This window comes from Neodiprion fabricii, chromosome 1 (assembly GCF_021155785.1).
Source record: "Neodiprion fabricii isolate iyNeoFabr1 chromosome 1, iyNeoFabr1.1, whole genome shotgun sequence".
Taxonomy (NCBI): Eukaryota; Metazoa; Arthropoda; class Insecta; order Hymenoptera; family Diprionidae; genus Neodiprion; species Neodiprion fabricii.
Genome location: NC_060239.1, coordinates 19,082,731 through 19,103,680, shown reverse-complemented (window position 1 = coordinate 19,103,680; position 20,950 = coordinate 19,082,731). Strand labels below are relative to the sequence as shown.

Genomic DNA, 20,950 nt, shown 5'->3' with positions numbered 1-20,950 from the left:
GTTGCGCAGAACAATCCCCTTCTTTAGCTTTTGTCAACTTCTGCGCACCTTCCCCCTTTTCTAGGAATTAAAATTAGGGTACGACATCTTCGCCGCATGTTCGCCCGTGCTCTTAGCTCTTTAGCTATTAGTATATTGCAAGCTTTTTACATATGGTATAACGCTGTGTTGGTGCGCTGGTGTAGGCGTAGGGTCGTTGCGCTGTATTTTCCACTCAGCGTGGAATTTGGTGTTGGGGCAGCAAGCCCCCTTGGCCCCTTGGCTACCGTGCTTCTTCTTCCCTTTTCGTGCGCGTTAGGATCTGAGTCGATTTCAGAAGCTATTTCACCTGGAGTACAATAGCGATTTTTTATGAGACATTGTTGCTATTTGCTCAATATTATTAGGATTGCGCTGCTGCCAGTATTCTTCGGTGTTTGTGTTATAACAATCTTAACAGATTTAGGGTATTTAACAATTTGATAATTCGTAGTTTTGCAGCAGGTTTACATTTGTGCTTTCGTATATAATTCTCTTCTGGAATTATTAATTCTTCTATTGATATAGGTTGGTTCGGAAGGTGTTAGAACGTTGTTCTCATGTTTGTTGGTTGCCTGTGACTGGGCGTTGCCACGTATACATCTTTGAGTTTATTCCTTGGTGTCGTACAATGCCTGTGAGGAGCTAGGGACGTGTTTTCTTATGTTTTACCTCAAAACTGATATGAGCTTTGTTCACTTAAAGGGGATGATTGTTAGTGTATTGATGTATCTGTTTGGTTGTTTCGCCTTACAGAATTATTCCCTGAGTTGATTTATCTTCAATCGTTTCGTAGGTAGGTTTCCCAATGTGTTCTTGAGATGGGGCTCTGTATGGCTTCACATTGGAGATCTGCATTACCTTCAAAACGCTGCACGCGTTGCTTACAATACGGCGTTACGGAGGAAAGTATAATTCAAGCTGGGTAATTGGTATTCATGGTTTTGAAGGTTTTGCAGTCTCTGGTTTTATGGTTTATTGCAGAAGTGCATCTATCTTTACATTATATCGGTTATGCACTTATTTATAGTCTTACATTCTTCTATACTTCAGTCTATATGGTTTAGCGCAAGCTGCTTATAGTGTAGCCATGGAGTAAAGGAGCCCAAACGCCTGCAGGAAAAGTATTATAAACGTGGACCCTGAAAGTGGTGAAAATTTGGGTTCGAAATGCAGCCACGGGAAACGCTAGTGCTGCGAAGATAGCAGATGGGTTTGCGTGCATTCTTGGCTTTTCGTCTTTTCACGTATGAACGAGTTTTGCAAAGATATTTTTATTGTGATAAAAATCAGCGTCTTAAGGTGTAGTGAGTGATTGCCCCACATTATGTCTAAGCAGGTGAGAAAATGGTATTTTTTAAATACGTATGCTATTTTCAATACTTTATTAAATTGTAATTTACGGATTGAATAAAACGAGCATGAAAGTGAGGTTAAAATTCATATATTGTCATGTGTAATCACAAATTTTATATTGAGTTTATTTCTGATAGCAGAGTGTACAATGAGGAAATATTGTTCTTACCCAGGCTGCCGAACTGGGCGAGATGCCAGCAGAGCAAACTGCAAGCGCTTAGGACGACGGCAACACAATCATAGCGTAAGAAGACGTATCGCGAGTATTCACGTACAGATGGCCTCGCCGCACAAGCCAATATTTCCACCAGGCAGAACGATCGCTCAGTATTACGAGGAGCTCGAGGCTAAACAAAAGCGGCTCAATAAGATGGGCGAGTTTCTTGTCGATCACCGGTGGTCGAAGTGATGTTTTCGAGAGCAGCACGTCGCAGATGTTCGAGAGCTCGACCAATCGGAATGTCGTCTCGAGCGGTAACCGAGTATGTGGAAATCGACTGATCATCTGTGCATCCTGTGATGCAACCAATTGGTCCAGATGAACCTTCGGGCACTTTTTGACTGTGTGGATACGAAAACTCATCTGCCTAGTATAACTTACGACTCGGAACGGAAAATTCGTGCCCTTGATTGTTATTTCCGAAGCGTAAGTTGATAGTTGAGAATTTTCAGAGATTCTTGACAATCTTGTTCAATCGTAACGTGATGTTACAATGTTTTCAACGTAAATTCGAAAAAAACGTCTTCCATACGAGGACAAGACAAAATTCGAGCCGGGAAGCGAATGGATCAAAGACATCATTAGACTATACACTTGGAGTCTAAAAGCCGTTTTTCAATTAGAACATATCACTGATTGAATTGGGTTTCATAGATTTTTTCAAAAAATTGTCACTTGAGAACGGGATGGAAAGAAAAATGTAAAAAAATATGGTAGCCTTTACTAATGTGAGTGAACGACATACAAAATTTCGGGTCGAATCGAAAAGGGTGAGGGTCGGAGCCTGGTCGAATTCGGGTGGAATGCTTCATATAAATTATTTACATAGAACACATTAGTTTCATCATGTCGGGTAGAAGAACAATTGAGTTCGTCGGGCCATCCGGAGCTGGACAATTCATAATAATGCGTTAATTGTCAAGGATCTCTGATGAAAATTTCGCTCTCGGATGAACTTTGTTTTAGGTAAAACTCGATTTATTTACACAGTTCCGTAGTTTATCCCATTGTTAATATTATTTATTGTTAAAAAATATTTGTTTCATTGTTTGAAAATGTTTATGTTTCCTATCTGTATGAAGAAAATACATTCCTATTGTGCACTAACTAATAACTATTTGCACTTTTTGTTGCAGTTTTTTAATTCGTTTGCATTTGACGCGTATTGTATAAAAATAATTTTTATTAATAAATATTTCTAGGGTCTAGGTCAACTCGACTTTGAATTATGCCCAAAAATATTATCTACTTAACAAATGCATAATGACAGAATTAATTGACAAACGAACAATTTACTGTTTTTCTCATCTGTGACTCATAACTGCGCTACGAATATGAATATTCTCCTCTCTCTTTTCTAATTCCGTCTCTGTCATCCTCTCTTGGGTACAGCAGCGCCAGCGGGTATTTCAGTAAAAATTTTCACTGCTTTCATAACCCACGTCCGCAGTACAGCGTTCGGGCTCCTTTACTCAAGGCTCCATGAGTGTGGCTCTTAGCTCCGAATGTGCAATTGTCGAGTGTTATGTAATTGGATATAATGGTGTTCATTAATTATGGTCCTAATATGATAATGATATATAATAACGTAAAATAATATTGTAGTTCTTTGTAGTCCGAAGATCTCGTCACATGGTTTCTAACCCTTGGTTAGTGGATTTCATAGTTAATTCTATCTAGGGATATTCCAAATAGTTAGACAGTTGTTTTAATACCTTATGGTTATAAGATTCTCGTACTTGGGGTATGTTCCGATATACACTGCGAGCACTGTAAGGTGTGTCGTCAATTTAGTATACTGCGAAGCCGTTCCTATATAGTTAGCTATACTGGTTACTGCTTAAAACGGAACGCCGACATTTTTTGGCGTTACTATTTCATACATAATATTTGTTTCACATTGCAATAAACACAATTTATTCAAATTTTCCATTTTTGTTTTCAACGGCCGGTATTTTTAAATGACAATATTCAATAATAATAATTATCAATAGTGGAAGCTGTTAAATTTCTGAACGCTGTTGATCACGTGATCAAAGCACTGAGAGCACCTAACCTCGAAAGCACCAGTGTTCACAGTAGAAAAATGACGACGATTTAGACGTCATATATTTCCTTAGGATACTGCGACTGTATACTGTCCGTCTATAACGGAACGAATTTCTCCCCAGTAAGAGCACCGAACAGTGCTCGCACTGTATATCGGAACATACCCTTAGAGTTTGCTTAGTTGATAAAAGTGACTTACAATAATGATAGTCGATAAAACATACAGACGTTCCGGTCGGATGTTACACAGTGTACAAATTTCTATTGTAAGCGGTCAATCCGGGCAAAGGAATAAACCAGAAATATTTACACCGTGTCATATTGTGCTCTAAATGGAAAGCATCCATCCGGTGTATTCCGAAATATACTCGCAGTACTGCAAGTACTGGCAACCGCGTTCCGAAATCGCGCGACAGCTTACTGCACGGTCGTATATACAGGTCTGCAAACTCCTATGCTGGGAGCCACAATTATTCGTGTCACTTAGCGAGTGCAAATTTCAATTCCAGCGGCACCATCAGTTGTCGCTGCGGTTTAGTTACCAGGATAACACTAACCTCAATAAATACGATGAGTGAGTGTGAGTGAGCGAATACCCATATACATATATGCGAATCTACGACTTATTGGACCCTCCCCGGCCCCTCCGGCACTGTTGATAAGATCGCAACGAACCTAGTGGCGACTAGTGAACACAAAAATTGCTTCAATAAGTGACATACCCCCTCCAATGTAGTTTCCAGACGTGTATACCTATACGACCGTGGCTTCCTGCCGCCAGCCAGTGACGTCATGATATCTGTGACGTTGTTGACTTTAACTACTGCGGTCTGGGACAGCCCCCTGCAACTAGATCGAGCGAAAAAGTAAAAAGAGTAACCTAGTATGTCACATAATTTTAGTTCTTGTTGAAGGCGCTAGTAGTGCAGTTGCACGGGTTGCACTCTGTAAAGGCCGTAAAGGCACTCTGTAAAGGCCGTAAAGGTAATCGCGCAAACCGTGCAACTGTACTACTAGCGCTCTCTGCCGAGTGTGACAAGATAGACTCGTTTTCTGAAACACGGAGTGACAGGGGGCTGGTCTGGGACGTGAGGCAGTTGCAGTACTTGAGAGATGGCCGCGTCCTCGGTGTAGCGTTCCGATTTTACTGCGATTGGCAACTCGAAGTAAAAACGGAACGCAGTTCGCAGTTGATTGCGTGACGTCACGGTCGGCAGTACTGGAAGTATATTTGGGAATACACCCATTGTCATACGAAACTTCTGGCGCATCCTCACTAATTTTTTTGCCCACGCGTGTCTTGACCTGTCTAATCTAGGGACCTTGCATACCACACTGGTCTATCTTACTACTACGGCACATCTTCTGTACACGCGAAGTTACGTTTCCTCTAGTAGTATACGCTCTACCTAGTTAACTACGCTTCATGCGCGCTGAATTTGTATTATCTGTTTTCTTGGCATTCCTATTGGTTGAAAAATTGCCAGCATTTCGCTGCCCGTAAAAATCTAGCATCTTGCTGCCGCTGCGGACACATTTTCATGGGCAGTTCTTCGCTGCAGTAGCATTCTGCTACCCGTGAAAATCTAGCCTATCGCAATTATGCGCCTTGCTGCTACGCATATCAGTTACACGTTAAAGAGTCGAGTCAAAATTAAGAGATTTGTGATGTGGCTCTATCTGTGATCTATTCAGAAGTCTCGATCCCTTAATTCCAAAGATTTCGTAAGATCGCCGGAGAGCGCATATCTTGTGTTCATATATCACAAGTCGAAACCAAAAAACATCGACAGATGGCAAAAACCATGTTATGATTAATATTTCTATTAAAAGTCATGCAGTCTTGTACAAAATACTATAGTTAACAAGAAGTGGAGATAGTAATTGACGGAGTAAAATGAAAATAATAGCAACATCAGTATAGATAAGTCTATAAAATAGTCTGTACTGCAACGCTGTGCATCGGAGGGGGGAAAGCGAGCGAATGAAACATGGCGTTTGTTTCTTTCATATGTTCCAAAAGTTCTATCCGATAGTACGGGGATATTTCCATTTCTTTTTTTTTTTTTTACATTTTGTTTTACTTTTGGTTTACTTCACTACATTTCAGTCAACAGTGATAACATTCGTAAACACCCCCTCAACTAAATTCCCGGATCATGTGAGCTTGTGTTGAAACAAATTTAATTTCGTTATGTAAAACATCTATTGATTGTATACAATTTAGAACAATGAGTAAAGTCGAGATAGTTACGACTCGTGACTCTTATTGGTATGTTTTACGTTATTTGTGAAATTGCAAGGAATACATAATGACGTCGCGTAGCTACACCAAATCTTACAGTCGCAAGGTCAGCAGTGTACCTCCACCAAGCATTCAATTCGACAAATTGTTCAAAGAACATAGCAATCGGCCCTCTGCTGCAAAGTCAGCTGGTACTGTTGGAAAATGGGGCATTACTTCGTTCACATCCATAAGAAGTACAAACATCAATGGTATGTTCGTAACTTGATCTAATTGCAATAATATTTACAATATCATCAATTGCAAACAATAAGCGGAAATGGCATTCAAAGCAGATTATCAGTCCAGTTTTGTTTTACCAATTCTTCATATTATTCAAAGGATGATTTGTTGAAAATTTTTGATTATATTTTTCTAACCATATGTGCAAAATCATTTGATTACTTCATAATTATTATTAAGAGTAATAATCAAAGTAACATTCATTCCATAGGACGAAGAGACGATATACATAGTGCTTTTTCAGCAAAGAAAATGAAGATGGACTATGGAAATCAAAACGTGCGACTAAATGCGAGCAAAGATCCATTTTCCTTCGACGTTGATCCTGATGCAAAGGCTGAGAACACACAGCCGATTGTAAAACCAAAAAAATTTTTCAAAAGCCGTAACGTCCAGCCAATAACGGATGACATCAGGCCAGACGCAGCGGTATATCGACAAGTACCTGATTCTCAATACGGGCGAGTTCGGACACCGAAACAATCCGTGCCCAAGTCGCCTTTATCCAAGTCGTCCCACGTAGCACAGAAAAAGCTTAGCGAAAGTTTAGACTGTAGCACCATTGGCGAGGCAACCACCAGAGAAGAAAGCAAACCTCCAATTGTCCTGAGAATATGCAAAGGCACAGCAAGACTAGTTTGTGGGGATACGCAGGAGACGACGCCACCTCCCGAACTCGATACTTATAGAATTTCGACGCCTGTCCCGAGCCCGGTCAACGAAGAAGAAAATCTCAGAGATTCAAGTCTTGAGATTTCCTCTAAATCACTGGATTCCCGACCTAGGGAGACGAGGTTGACCCATCAGCCCATTGTCACTACCATCTCCATACCTTTAGAAAATTCTGAAATGCGTCGAACTACTCGAAGTCGTGCTAAGAACCTGCAGTTGGATCTATCAAGTGCTTCCACAGCTGTGACAACTCCCGTACCGACAACCCCGAACTCTCACAGCTCCGGACTTTCATTGACCCTTAGGAAATCTATGACAGATTCTAACAACACTCTCATATCACATTATGACATCGTTAAGACTGATTGTAACCCAACCTATCCCGTCAAGAGCACGATCGAACCTCTGATTGGGCATGACCAACCTTTACCAACGACAACTCAGGAGCTAATTGATATACTCTCAAGCGATGCGGATCCGCTGCTCTCCAGAGCAGAAGCTATGTCAACGACTGTACAGATGCAGGAGAGTCCAGAAAATATATCAGACGATGTGCAGCACTGCTCGATAGATTTACAGATGGAAGATAACGCATCCGAACTGGAAGTGGAACCCGATATTCCAGCCCCGGTCGTTGAGAATGATCCGCAAGCTGCCAAAGCTATGGTGGACCAGGATTGGTTCTCTGGAAGTGACGATAGCGAGGGAGTCGTCGGAAACCCTGAAAATGATCCTGTTAGTATGATCAGCCTGGTTTCTGAGCCACAGTCTATCCCTCCGTCAGCCAGTATTACGACAAAACCTATCACAAAGAAAGGAAGTATATTTAAAAGTCGGTCGACTGGAGTAGCGAGTGGAAACAAAAGACTGGCATTGTACAAACACAAGTGGTCCGATAATGAGAAGGAATCCTCTGTGACAGACACGACTAGCACAGGAATAGCACCGAATAAAGCTTCTGGCTCCCATGCCAATTCAGCTCCTGTGGCTTACGAGGAGGAAGAATTCGAACCTTCGAAATTAACCAGAGTTGTCTCTTATCCAGAAACAGACATGGACTTTACTGATGAAACTGAAGCAATTACAAGCATTCGATGTGGTAAAAAAGTAAAAGGCGTAAGTTTGACTTTCTTCTCAATTTGGTGATATTCTCTCAGAATCAAATTTCCTCAATTACATTTGAAGTTTTTTTCCATTGTTAATTATGTAGTGCGTGAAATATCCAAATTCTTATCCTAACTTCAGTAAATTCTTATTTATATTAATTCAACTTGTGTTATCGACAATTATGATAAATAGTGGAGGCTATGACTCAGCAAAAGAATAAGTTGCAATTGATATTTTTCTGCCAAGAGTGATGGTAACTTTCTTTTTTGACTTGCAGTTTTATACAGTTGTTAAGAATGTGAAAAAAGCTCACCAGATACAGGAAAGCGGAGAGTTTCAAGAATTTAATGATGACGTTGAATATATTTTGGATACGTTAAGAGAAAATAATCCTAATGCCACACGATGTCTATCAGCAATACGCTTAGCCAGCAAATGTATGGCCCCAGCATTCAGGATGCATGTGAGAGCGCATGGTACTGTCGCTAAGTTTTTCAAAGCTCTTCACGACGCTACTAAAGATCAGGTAACATTTTAAAAGCTCAATTGTGAAGCTCGAACATAACGATAAATATGAATGGAATCAGATTTTTCAACTTTATTTATTATTTCAACTAATTTGTAAATTATCAACATGAATTTCAGAGTCTTGGTCTGTGTACAGCGACGGTAATGTTTGTATTAAGTCAGGATAGGTTAGCCATGGATCTCGATCGTGATTGCTTAGAGTTGATGTTGAGTCTGTTAGAGTCAGATGCAAGCCACAAAGACGCGCTTGACGATTGCGGCCTGAGCAGGGCTGAATTATTGAAAAATAAAGAGAAAGTGCGCCAACTTTGTGCCGACATTCAAGCACAGGGACATGCAAAGCATCTGAATTTAGACAACATTACCGTGAGTAATTTTCACTAGCGAGGAGAACCCGCTAACTGTAACGGACTTGCACAAGACTTTACAGAATGAAAGAGTAATAAAAATAAACGAACACGTATTTCGACTTATCTGTAAACACTCGATCGTTTGCGAGAAAATAACTGTTTAAGTTTTGACACTACTTCAAGAGTTTGCTCGCGCATGCCGTGTTCAAGCAGATCGGTGGCGTAGTGGCTAGTGTTACAGCTGCGAGTTTTTGCATCTCGTGTTCAAGTCCTGCTCAATTTTTTATTTCTTCATTAAAGTATGCATCACAAATGTTCCTTATTTTATTGATAAATACAAGGGCGCTATATTTAAACTACAATTCATCATTCCAAAGCAATTGTCCGTTTTTCCGAAATATGGTACGGAGAATTAGGTTTAAAAATAATTGTAAATAAAAAATGTATAATAGTCAGTAGCTTAATTTTTTTGTTCATTGTTACAATATTACAATTCAAGAGAATTTGGTGCATTCCTCGGGGTGATACCTATCATTAAAACATTCGAAATATAAAAAGTCTGTTTACTGCGATCAACACACAAAGGCACTTTTGCCGCAGTCACATTTCTTAGTGGAAATGTTTTCTGGAAAATAAACGTTGTTAAAAATGCAAAAAATTTCATAATCCGGTGATAATTTTGTAGCAAACCATGCGTATCGAATCATTTTCTCAAATTCTGACGACCGCAATTAATTATGAATCATACCGTATATTTCAATCACATCACGTCTACTTGTAATATAAGACAACATTTGCACCAAGAAATGTGACTGCAGCAAAAGTGCCTTCATGCGTTGTTTGCAGTGTACAGAATTTTTATGTTTCGAATGTTTTAATGATAGGTATCACCCCGAAGAATGCACCGGATCCTCTTGAATTGTAATATTGTAACAATGAATACAAAAATTAAGCTACTTGCTATTATACAATCGTTATTACCAATTAGTCTTAAATTTAATACTCTGTAGCATATTTCGGAATAACAGACAATGGCTTTGGAATGATGAATTGTAATTTAAACATAGCGCCCTTGTGTGTAACAATAAAATATTATATAATAACAAAGAAATGAAAAAAAAAAAAATTGGTCAGGACTCCAACATGAGAGGCAAAATCTCAAAGCCGTAACGCTAGCCACTGCACCATTGACCCGCTTGAGCATGGTGCGTGTGAGCGGACTCCTAAGGCAGCATTGAAACTTTAACCTGGAATGTTTATGGATGAGTCAAAATACGTGTTCGTTTATTTTTATTACTCTTTCAGTCTGCGAAGTCTCGTGCATATTCGTAGGTTACAGTTGGCGGGTTTTTCCTCGAAAGCCATTGATAACATGCCTTCGAATTTTACCTTACAGGTATAATTTTGAAAATAAAATTAAGATATCAAATTAAATCTTTTCTTTTGTGGTTACCCTAGGTTGGGCAATTAGCTATGGAGACGTTACTGAGCTTAACTTCAAGACGTGCCGGTGAATGGTTCAAAGAAGAACTTCGGGAGCTGGGTGGCTTGGAGCATATTGTCAAAACAATCCGAGATTGTCATCGCCATATTAGTAATAGCAATATCAAAGAAACAGGCTGGTCTGATCCTCTCTTGGACAAGCTACGCAAAGTTGATAGGTGCTTACGAGTATTAGAAAATGTAAGTAAATTGATAAGAAGGGCTGGACAGAATTTTGTCCCTCAAAAAGTTGAAAAGAAAATCAGAATCAGAACTTTGATATTACCTTTAGAATTGAAGTTTTGTAATCGGCCTCTCAATATACTTGACAACAAAAGCGAACTTTCATATGTCATTTTAAATTTACGGCTGTATGATTTTTATTCATTGTATTGATCGCATATTTTTGGAAAAGGGATTCTGAAACGTGGAGTTAATTTTCTAAAATTTTGAGATTTTTAATTCAATTTATTTTTTCCATTCAATAATATTAACCAAATATTTTTTAATTTTACATTATAATTTTGGGAATTCAAATTATGTAGGAAGTTTTGATGAACTATTTATTGATAATAACGTTTTCACTCTTGAATCATGTACATGCTTTTGAACGTTTTTATGAAGGTTTTCAGCTCAAATTCATTAAGTCTTATATGGATGGTGTTGGGGGAACTTTGAAAAATTATACATATAGAACATAACAAGTGATTCTTTTGCATCTTGCACTCAAAACAGCAATGCAATTAAAATACATGTTTTTCCGGGAAAATTACGCTTTTGAAGCTAGTAATTTTTTACCACATTCTCTAATAATAAGTTAAACAATGGAGAATTTACTACCAAATTGGACCTTTGAAGAATACCTTTAAATATCGCTATTTTCGGCATGAGCTTTAAAAAAAGAAACGGGTTTAGGCTGACCATTGACCAGTTTTTTAACTCCCTGTTTACAGATTTGTTATGAACTATAACACTAATGATAATGATAATATTAATAACAATAATAACAACCTCAATAATGATGACGACAACGACGACGACGATTATAATAACTACAACAATAATCTTACTTTAGATTCGTGATCAGTGATTCAAAAAACCTTGTAGTACCAATTTTCATCCAAATCTGTTCAATCATTCCTGAGATATAATAATAATTATTTCATATTTCATAATCTTGGTATTTAAATAATTCGCCAATTATTGAACCGACCAAAGCCAATATCTAATCAGTTTTAAAGTCTATGTTTGGCATAGCCTATATTTATATTTTGTTCTTACATTTAGTTGGAAGTATACATATTGTTCTCAAGAATCAAATTAATTTTTTCAGTCCATTTCAGTTCATGAAAAAAAAAAATTAAAATTAAAAAACCTTGAAAACAAAGCAGAAGTTATTTTTAAGGGGATAAAAGCCTTTTTATGCAATGTTTCCCGTTACTATTGTCGAAAAGTAGTAAAAATTCACAACACCGTCAACATTTTACAAAAATTTAATGTTCGAAGAAATATCGAAATATATCATAAAAAATATACTAACTTAAAATTGAGCGATATTTTATCTGTACAGTGGTGATTCAATATTAATAGTTAGCAAAATATGACTAAGAGATCAATGTCGAAAGAATTTTGTTGTTGCAGGTAACACACATGAACGAGGAGAATCAAGTATATTTGTTGAAGTACGACGATGGTATTTTAGTCCATACATTAGCAAATCTGTACCACTTCTGCGCACTCCAAATTCCAATGTATCCTAGTATGGATCCTAGTGACAAAAGCTCTACCGCTGCAGTTGTTAGAGAATGCCTATTTGCTATTATTAAAGTTTTAATTAATCTCACACATCGTTTCAACAAGCAATGTAAGTAATCCATTTGTATCACGGTAATTCGTACTATGAAACGATGAAAATATTATCATTATAAGCAATTTACTTACGAGTTATATTTTTTGTCTTTTAGCATTTGGGAGTAAAGTGGTCGGATCTCAGTCAGGTGTCGTTAACTGTAGTTTATACCTCTTATTACGTGTGCCAGAATCTCTACCAGAAGAAAAACGTTTTGACATGATGATGTTGGCATTGATTCTGTTGATTAATTTGGTCGAGCAATGCGATGATAACAAGCAGTTGCTCATTGAAGCTCAAGCACCTCCATCATTAGTCAAAATTCTTGACCGTATGTACATGACGTGTCTTATGCAAAACAGGAAGTTATCCCCTGAATTGAATGATTTTGCAAATATTTCTTTTCTTCCTTGTCTAATCATCTTATTACTTTCATTCTTGAAGCTGTTGAAAGTGGAGTCGAAGCACTGATCGAGCTTTTTTACAAACAAGAAGAACTTGCACGAGCCGAAGAACAAAAAACGGATGCCATTCTTGACGGGAAGAAAGATTCTGAACAAACGGAAACTGTCTCCACTACTACTAAGTCACAGGAAGAATTTATTGAAGAAACAGTTACAAAGTGTTAGTAATTTATTATTCATACTTTCATAATGAAATGCAAGTACGTAGATGCAATCATTAGTAAAAAGATAGAAATCGTCATTTTGAACTCTGAAAGCTCTGGAAAATCTAATTCCTACCTCTCTTTTTCAGTGTTACAAAAGGCTGGTCGACACATGGAGCACACTCTAATTGGTGCGTACGTAGTACTCTTGCTGGGTTATTTGATAATGGACAACAAGGTATGTCATTAAGAACATCATCATCATATTACATAATTAAACATAATATTACAATTCAGCTTTTCAAATGAATCCTAAAAAAGCACTACGTAGTTTTCTTTATTGAACAATGAGTATGCAGGGATGTTGAAGCAACTGGTTGCTTAAAGAGGTTGGTTAGCCAAAAATAGATCTTTTTTTAGTAGTTTTATAACGAGGTAGTCGCATGTTGAGATTGTATCAAATTATTTTTATACGCTATGAAGATCCTTCGAAGAATACAAAAATAGAAATATTGGAATTGCAAAAAGGAGAATACTAAATATTACTGCTTATTATTAAATCACGTCAAAATGGTTCCAAATGTAGTGTATTCAGTTGATTTCATTTGACAATAGGTAATTTTATCCAGAAGACAAATATTTACAAATTAACTGTAACACTTCTTTTCTGATCATGTTTGCATCGTTGAATATTCCATTTTACAACCAATTCCAATATCTTCTATTCTTGTATTTTTGAAACAGATTTCTGTAGCTTAAGAATATAATAATTTAATAAGTCCTCAACCAAGGGGTGTTTCAAGATGGGAAATATTAACACCATGATTACGCATTTTATGATGACTTACTTTTTGTAGAATAATTACGTGAGATTACGAGAGATTAGTTGACAAATAAATTTTTACTCTCATTACGTAATTTCTCATGATTTCTAAGATTTCGTATGAGTTCGTAATGAGTTCGTATGATTTCATAAGTTCACAATTTATAGTAATCACAAGTAATTTCAACTTTTTGTCTATGAAACTCCGAAAGAAAAACTATATTTAATCGACTTATAGCAACATTACAACCAATTATTTTTTCATTGCTTGTTCAAAGAAGTTCTCAACTAATAGTATATCATTCGAAGCAATTTTCTTCTACAGTGGATTGAATATTTATACATCAGAATAAAAACTATGAAAGCAAAAAGAAACTCTGTCACTATCAACTGATTACATTGCCACAGAATACCAAGTCTAAGAACGTTTCCATTTTTAATTATTTAGTGCTCAATGCCATTCCTTGCTTCTCGAGTAAAAAATATCAACCGTGGTTACTAAGTGTACAGCTTCAAACTATTAGACCACTCAAGAGATAACTTAATAATATGTATAAGATTTTGTCCACTGAAATTGGATACTGTATTTGTTCAATTATAATTACATATAGACGGCCGAAAAAGAGATGCAAGTCTATGATGTTTTCTTTTTCAGGATTATGAAATGTTGGTACGCAGCAGGCTTCCGGACAGCAATTTTTCAACAATGGTGACAGTACTTCAGAAATTTTTCAATTTCATGAATTTGACCGCATCGGTAATTACGCATTTATAATACGATTGTTCAAGTACTTAATTACACCTAAGGGGTTAATCAATCGTTAGTTTGTGTACACACCAGATTTCAACATTATGCAATTTCATATGATTTTAGAAATGTCGGAGAAACCAAATAATTTCATAAAATTTGACAAGCTTAGATAAAATTCCAAACAATTTGAAGGATTTCATAGGATTTTAGGGATTTCATGTGATTCCAGATTTCGGAAATTTCACGGAATGGTTTCAAAAGATTTTGAAAGATATACCATAGGGTTTGAAGAATTTCATGTGATTTTTATAGATTTCAAAGACTTCAGATCTTATAAGATTTCACAGGGCTAATTAATATTTCAATTCAATAAAATTTCAGTATATATCACGAAATTTCAGTAAGTTCGCATGAGTTCACAAGATTTTTGAGTGGTGTACACTACGTTCGAAGGGTGCTTAATCCCTTGATTATGCTCTTAAGTTTGCATAAATATATTTCTATAACAGCATACATTAGGAGTGAAAACAAGATTCACAGAGTTGACTAGAACTAATGCTCATGTCAGTCATGAAATGTTATACCCAATTCCTAATTATTTCAGAACGAAGTAAGTAGCTGTGGCATAGCAGCTACAGAGAAGGTGATCAAGTTCCTAAAAATGTCTGATGCCAGGGTGGAGGAAGAGAAAAACGAATTACCGTTACCAGCATTGGAAGATTCAAGCATTCTTCTAGATTTGACCCCTTCCTGATCTACTAGCCTAACATCATCTTCTTAAGAGCCATTCACGTTCCACAGGTGCAAAAACAGAACCAAAGCTTCGATTATCTGACAATGAGACATTAATATGTTGATCATTACAACTCTGTAGGCGAACCTGCGTCATATTGACCACATATTTTGATATATGCATATTTATTCATCGACATATTTATTACTGTATTTTACATCATTACTGAATTTAGTTCTTTTCTGAAGTGCATCAGAATGGTTATTATTATACCTATATAATTGGAGGTTTAGTTACTGCAGTATAACAGTATAACACAATGGATGTACGGCCACAGAAGCATACATTTGGAGTTTGGGTCCGGGCGGGAATCAATCAGAAACAACTGTCCGAGCCATGTTATAATTGCACTGATGGGTTGTCGATTGACAGAACCAATCTAAATAACAGGTATATTCAATATTTGCATCCAAAATAGTTATCATTTGCTGTTTCTTTTTTCTACTTTTAAGAAAAAGGATTTTGACTTGTTGGTATTCGACGAGTTGATTTTTTAACATTATTTTTGTTGCTGTACTTTCATTTCTCCATTACGAGAGACGGGCTCAAGAGATAATCTTAATAATAATATTATATGCCTATATGGTAACTATAAAAAGATGTTCAACAATTAGACGACATTCGTTTGAAACTTTACTTACACTGCAAGAATTGGATATGAGTGATTAAATATTCAATAGTGTTATGCCGAGTAAGTTTATTTTACTATTAAAATTATGCTATTGTAAGCCTTGTAAATGTAAATTTATAAATTATAATAGTAACTTACATTTACATATCAGAATCAGTTATTTTGGCCCAATCTAGAAACGTACCCTTCTATGTAAACTTTTTTACTCCCATTTATATTGAGCAAAGAATAATATTTATCCCACAAACTTAATTTTACTTCTGATTTCAAAGCCAGTAGGTAAGTAATAAAAGTTTTCTCCTTACAGAAAATTATTTGTGCAATTAAGTCTCATTCCACTTTATATTCCATTTGTAAGAGTTGTTATGGTTGGGAAAAAACCTTTTTACTGTAACATCCAATAGACTAGTGTGTGTTATAAAGTTATTTAACAACGTCAATTATAAATATATTTCACATACTTGACAAATAGCAAATCTTATCTACACATTCAATTTAACAAGAATCGTACATAGTTTATACAAATTTCAGTTTAATGCCTATACATTTTTAAATAAAGTTACAAATCAAAGAAAATTCCAAAAATGAAACTAACATGCAGGCACTCCTATGCAGTATCCAGATGAGATAATGAACTATATCTACGAAACCTGTCAATTCATTTCAAGAAGTACTTATCCAAATAATTCAAACGCATGAACTTTACCTCATACGTTGACTGATGACTGATAACGAACGTTTTGTCACCAACATTGGTTTGAATATGGCGCCATTTTACTGGAAACGTTCCGACTCACGGTACCTGCAAAGTTTTATTGGATTTTCTCGAAAACCACGAGAGAGCAAATATTAAAAATTACGGAGCAAATAAGAGCAATTAAGGAGCAATTAAACGGTACATAAATGTCCCGGAAATTCCATGATTTTCGAAAATTCTCGAAACACGGTCTTTGATTTTTCGATTTTCTCGAAAACTGCGTGGGAGCAAATAATAAAAAATAGAGAGCAAATAAAAGCAAATTGGGAGTAATTGTGTGGCATAAAATTTTTTTTAAAATCCGAAGGTCGCAGGCCACATGCGTGCAAACTGTTACGAAAAATAACTCAGCGGAGCGCGAAGGGTTTAAAAAAATCAATTGACAAACTTCATTTCATAAACGCTAGGTTTTAGTGTAGCAGCAGGGAATCGCAGTTAAATAAGGTAAAATACCCAATAGTTAGACACTTATAAACAAGAGCAATTGTTTATTTTAAAGCAATTGTTTATCATGGTATTAACGCCGGAATCTGGATTTGTTATTCTCTTAGAAGAGAGAATCATACATTTTTTTTCTAATAATATGGTTTAATTAAATAATATGAGGCTTATCATGTGAGATTCCGAAGAGCAACGTGATATGCATGAATTTAGCAACTTTTTGTAGCAAAAAGGTAAGATGAAAAGTTCGAAATTAAGAAAATCTTTTTATGGAAACAGTATGAGGTTTCGAAATGTATTGATGGTTGTGTCATTCGTGAGTATGATTTCATGAATTTTTTTTGCAAAAACCTTTTTTTTTTTGTTGAATTCGCGTGTCCAAGTATACCTTTTACACTCAAATACTAGAGACTATTACTTGGACCGTTGACTGAGATATCCTTCAGTCAACGGTTGAACAGACGGCGACGCTTGTCCGATTGTATGCACTGTAGCTTGTATGGAGAGTAGAATTTGAAAACCTGAACGAATTAACGATAATTGAGGCAGTGAAGCGGCCAAGGCAGCGCGTAAGTAAGATAAATTAAAATGCTTAAGCTTTTTATCTACAAAAAATCAATATTTGTTGATATTTACGAACAAAGTCAACATAACCTCAAATAAGTTAGATTAGTTTTGACATTGTTCACGTTTAAGTTTATATTGAGTATATTATTTATTAGTGCAATTACTTTTTGGCATATTATACTTACTCTACTCTAGAAATGTATTCTTTGAAAATTCAAAAAGTGAGATAGAATAAAGAATCAAGGGAGAGAAATAAAAAGATCAAAGAACACCGAGATTATCTTAAAACTTACCATGAAAATGTCAAGGATACGACGTGCAATAAAAGAGAAATATGTTAAAAAAAAATCTTAATATATATAAATCTCGTGTCACGATGTTTGTCCTCAATGGACTCCTAAACCACTTAACCGATTATAATAAAATACGCACACCATGTGCAGTTCGATCCAACTTGAGAGATAGGATAGTTTAAATCTCAAATTATAGTCGCAATTATAATATATTGCTAATTATTTGTCTGTTATTATTTGACAGTCACAATTATCTGTTAACTCCAAATGATTCTAACAGATGTCGATACCTTTCGACTGGGTTGAGTAAGTAATCAATAGATGGCGCTGCTATGGTAAATCTACGAACGTGTCATATAAGCTACATTCTAACAGCATAATTACCACGTGTTGTTGACGCTATAAAATTAATTAAATTTATTTTGTAGTGAACGAAATACCGTACAATTCAATTATTTCCACTTTTTAAATTTTTGGTGTTAGCATAGCCGGCCACGTGTTACTTAGACTGAAGTGTAAATTGCATTCATATTATAATGAAGATAATACAGTGAAATTAAACTTTATAATTTAATTTAATTTGAATATATGTATGTAAGTATTATCACATAATTATAAAATTTAATTAAAATGTCAATGCAAAAATGATACACAATTTCCTACACTTTTTCAATAGTTGTACAAATATTTTTTTTTATTGTTTTTATTTAACCTCTATTAAAAAATATTTAGCACTTATTATTTCAATATGCTATGATAACAAGTTTTTCAAATTTTTTTTCTTATATTTAAACGATTAAATTAGTATTTCAATTCTTATTGAAATTATTATTTAAACTCTATAATTTAAATATGTGCATGTCAGTATTATCACATAATTATAAAAGTTAATTAGAATGATTTTCAATTTTTTTTTTCTCATATTTAAACGATTAATTTATTATTTTCAGTCAAATGCCACGAAAAAAATCTAACCTCAACAACGCAAGCACCAGAGAGGCACGACGCAAACGTATTAAAAGAGCCCATCAGTTGGCAGAACAAATTGAATCAAGAAATCCAGCTCAAAGAATCAGGACAGCAGAAGGTCATGCACAAGAATCTCAAGAACTTCAGTGTAACGAACGTCTTCAAGAGAATATCATAAGAACAAGAACAACAGGAGAACGAGACATTGCCACAGTAGGAGCACAGGAACAATAATTTCAATTTATACATGTAAGTAATATCACATAGTTTTATAAAAGTTAATTAATATATCAATGAGAAAATGGCACAAAGCTTCCCACACTTTTTCAGTAATTGTACAAAAATTTTTATATTATTTTTATTTAACCTCCATTGAAAATTACTTTTGCACTTATTATTTCAATGTGCTATGATAACATGTTTTTCAGTTCCTCTTTCTAATATTTAAATGATTAAATTATTATTTTCAGTCAAATGCCACCGAAAAAATCTAACCTCAACAACGCGAGCAGCAAAGGGTCACGACGCAAACGTGTTGAAAGAGCTCAGCAATTACTAGAACAAATCGAAACAAGAAATGCAGCTCAAAGAATCAGGACTGCAGAAAGTCGTGCACAAGAATCTCAAGAACAGCGTGACGAACGTCTGCAACAGAATATTACGAGAAAAAGAGCGGCACGAGAACGAAACATAGCTACAGTACGAGTAATAGATCGACAAAGGCAACGGATCAGCCGCTCATTAACACGTGCATCATTCGTTCGGCTTGCCTTTGAATATGCACCAGATATTAACTACTCAGCGCATTCAAAAATTGCTATCGGTGGAATGGATAAAGTATGTCAATATTGTCAGGCATTGAAATTTCGGAATGAAGCAGCCGGCATGTGCTGCGCATCATGAAAAGTTGTGCTGTCACCTCTACCCGCTCCGCCGGAGCCTTTATTATCCCTTCTTACTGGCAATTCAGATGATTCCAAATTATTTTTGCGTAAGATACGCAAATTTAATTCTTGCTTCCAAATTACGTCATTTGGGGCAACTAAAATTTGCGATCGTGCATCCGATGGACGTAATTTTGAAACTACATTCAAAATTCAAGGCCAGGTGTACCATAAAATTGGATCACTGATGCCAATGCCTGATAACAATCCGAAATTTCTTCAAATTTATTTTATGGGCGATTGTGAAGAGCGCGTGACGACTTAGTGCCTGTATAATTTTATTGAACGAGCAGAGGAAAGAGCAATTGTGATATTATTGGAAATTTTTTTAGAAGATCACAATCAACTAATTCAATTGATCAAAAGAGTTTCGCCACGACTGCAAAATGACAATTATCAAATCGTCATAAAAGCCGACAAAGTACCATTAGGTGAACATGCTGGTAGATTCAACGCTCCAACTGTTGATGAGATTGCTGTTATCATGGTTGGTGATCCAGTTGACAAAAGATCTATAAAAATTACACGGCGAGACAACACTGTCAGTACGATTTCGGATCTACACCGTTCATATGACGCACTACAATATCCATTGATATTTTGGCAAGGCCAAGATGAATATCACCTTAATATCAAACAGTATGATCCAAATACCGGTAAATTTGACAATTGTCTATTTACTTTCTTACTGTATGTATAGATTTTAATTTCGTATTGCATTTTATTTTTTATTTTTTTAGGTGATTACAGAAATAATAAAGTTAGCTCAATGAACTACTACGCACACCGAATAATGGTTAGACAACATCAAGACAATTATATCCTTCGATATCGTCAGCTGTTCCATCAATACATTGTTGATATGTATGCTAAGGTCGAAAGCGAACGCTTGCGATTCCTTCGATTCAACCAGGCAAAACTAGGATCGGAAGAATATATTCACTTACGAGATGCTGTTGCTGGAAACATCGATGGAAACTTAAATCCCAATGACATCGGTAATGCTTTCATTTTACCTTCAAGCTACATCGGCAGTCCACGGAACATGCAGGAATACATACAAGATGCGATGACTTACGTACGTCATTACGGCCGACCGGATTTATTTATTACATTCACATGTAATCCGAATTGGGAAGAGATACAAACTTTACTATTGCCAGGACAACAAGCCATTCATCGTCATGATTTAACTGCACGTGTGTTTAAACAAACG

The 20,950-nt window shown here is 36.0% G+C and overlaps 1 protein-coding gene and 1 long non-coding RNA gene across 4 annotated transcripts; both read left to right on the top strand.

The window, feature by feature from the left end:
- Window positions 1–1,244: 1,244 nt before the first annotated feature.
- On the top strand, window positions 1,245–20,667 carry LOC124178943. 2 transcript variants are annotated; one of them, XR_006869933.1, is made up of 3 exons: window positions 1,245–1,357; window positions 1,515–2,381; window positions 20,658–20,667. It is a non-coding gene; the product is annotated as an uncharacterized LOC124178943 (long non-coding RNA). The 2 variants fall into 2 exon arrangements; XR_006869925.1 differs by having other exon boundaries at window positions 1,515–2,392.
- LOC124176968 (protein wings apart-like) lies at window positions 5,191–15,906 on the top strand. 2 transcript variants are annotated; one of them, XM_046559048.1, is made up of 11 exons: window positions 5,191–6,139; window positions 6,415–7,958; window positions 8,227–8,475; window positions 8,595–8,843; window positions 10,286–10,510; window positions 11,951–12,173; window positions 12,274–12,489; window positions 12,603–12,782; window positions 12,915–13,003; window positions 14,244–14,345; window positions 14,944–15,906. In XM_046559048.1, the coding sequence occupies exons 1-11, from the start codon at window positions 5,956–5,958 to the stop codon at window positions 15,091–15,093; spliced, it is 3,411 nt and encodes a 1,136-aa protein (XP_046415004.1). In that variant the 5' UTR covers window positions 5,191–5,955; the 3' UTR covers window positions 15,094–15,906. The 2 variants fall into 2 exon arrangements, with proteins under 2 accessions (XP_046415004.1, XP_046414915.1); XM_046558959.1 differs by having other exon boundaries at window positions 5,192–6,139; window positions 6,382–7,958.
- Window positions 20,668–20,950: the final 283 nt, after the last annotated feature.

Bases quoted from the DNA above. Each gene is read 5' to 3' on its own strand.
- LOC124176968 (XM_046558959.1), top strand. From the start codon at position 5,956: ATGACGTCGCGTAGCTACACCAAATCTTACAGTCGCAAGGTCAGCAGT. The intron at 8,476-8,594 runs GTAACATTTTAA...CATGAATTTCAG, and splicing joins ACGACGCTACTAAAGATCAG to AGTCTTGGTCTGTGTACAGC. The intron at 8,844-10,285 runs GTGAGTAATTTT...TGGTTACCCTAG, and splicing joins TGAATTTAGACAACATTACC to GTTGGGCAATTAGCTATGGA.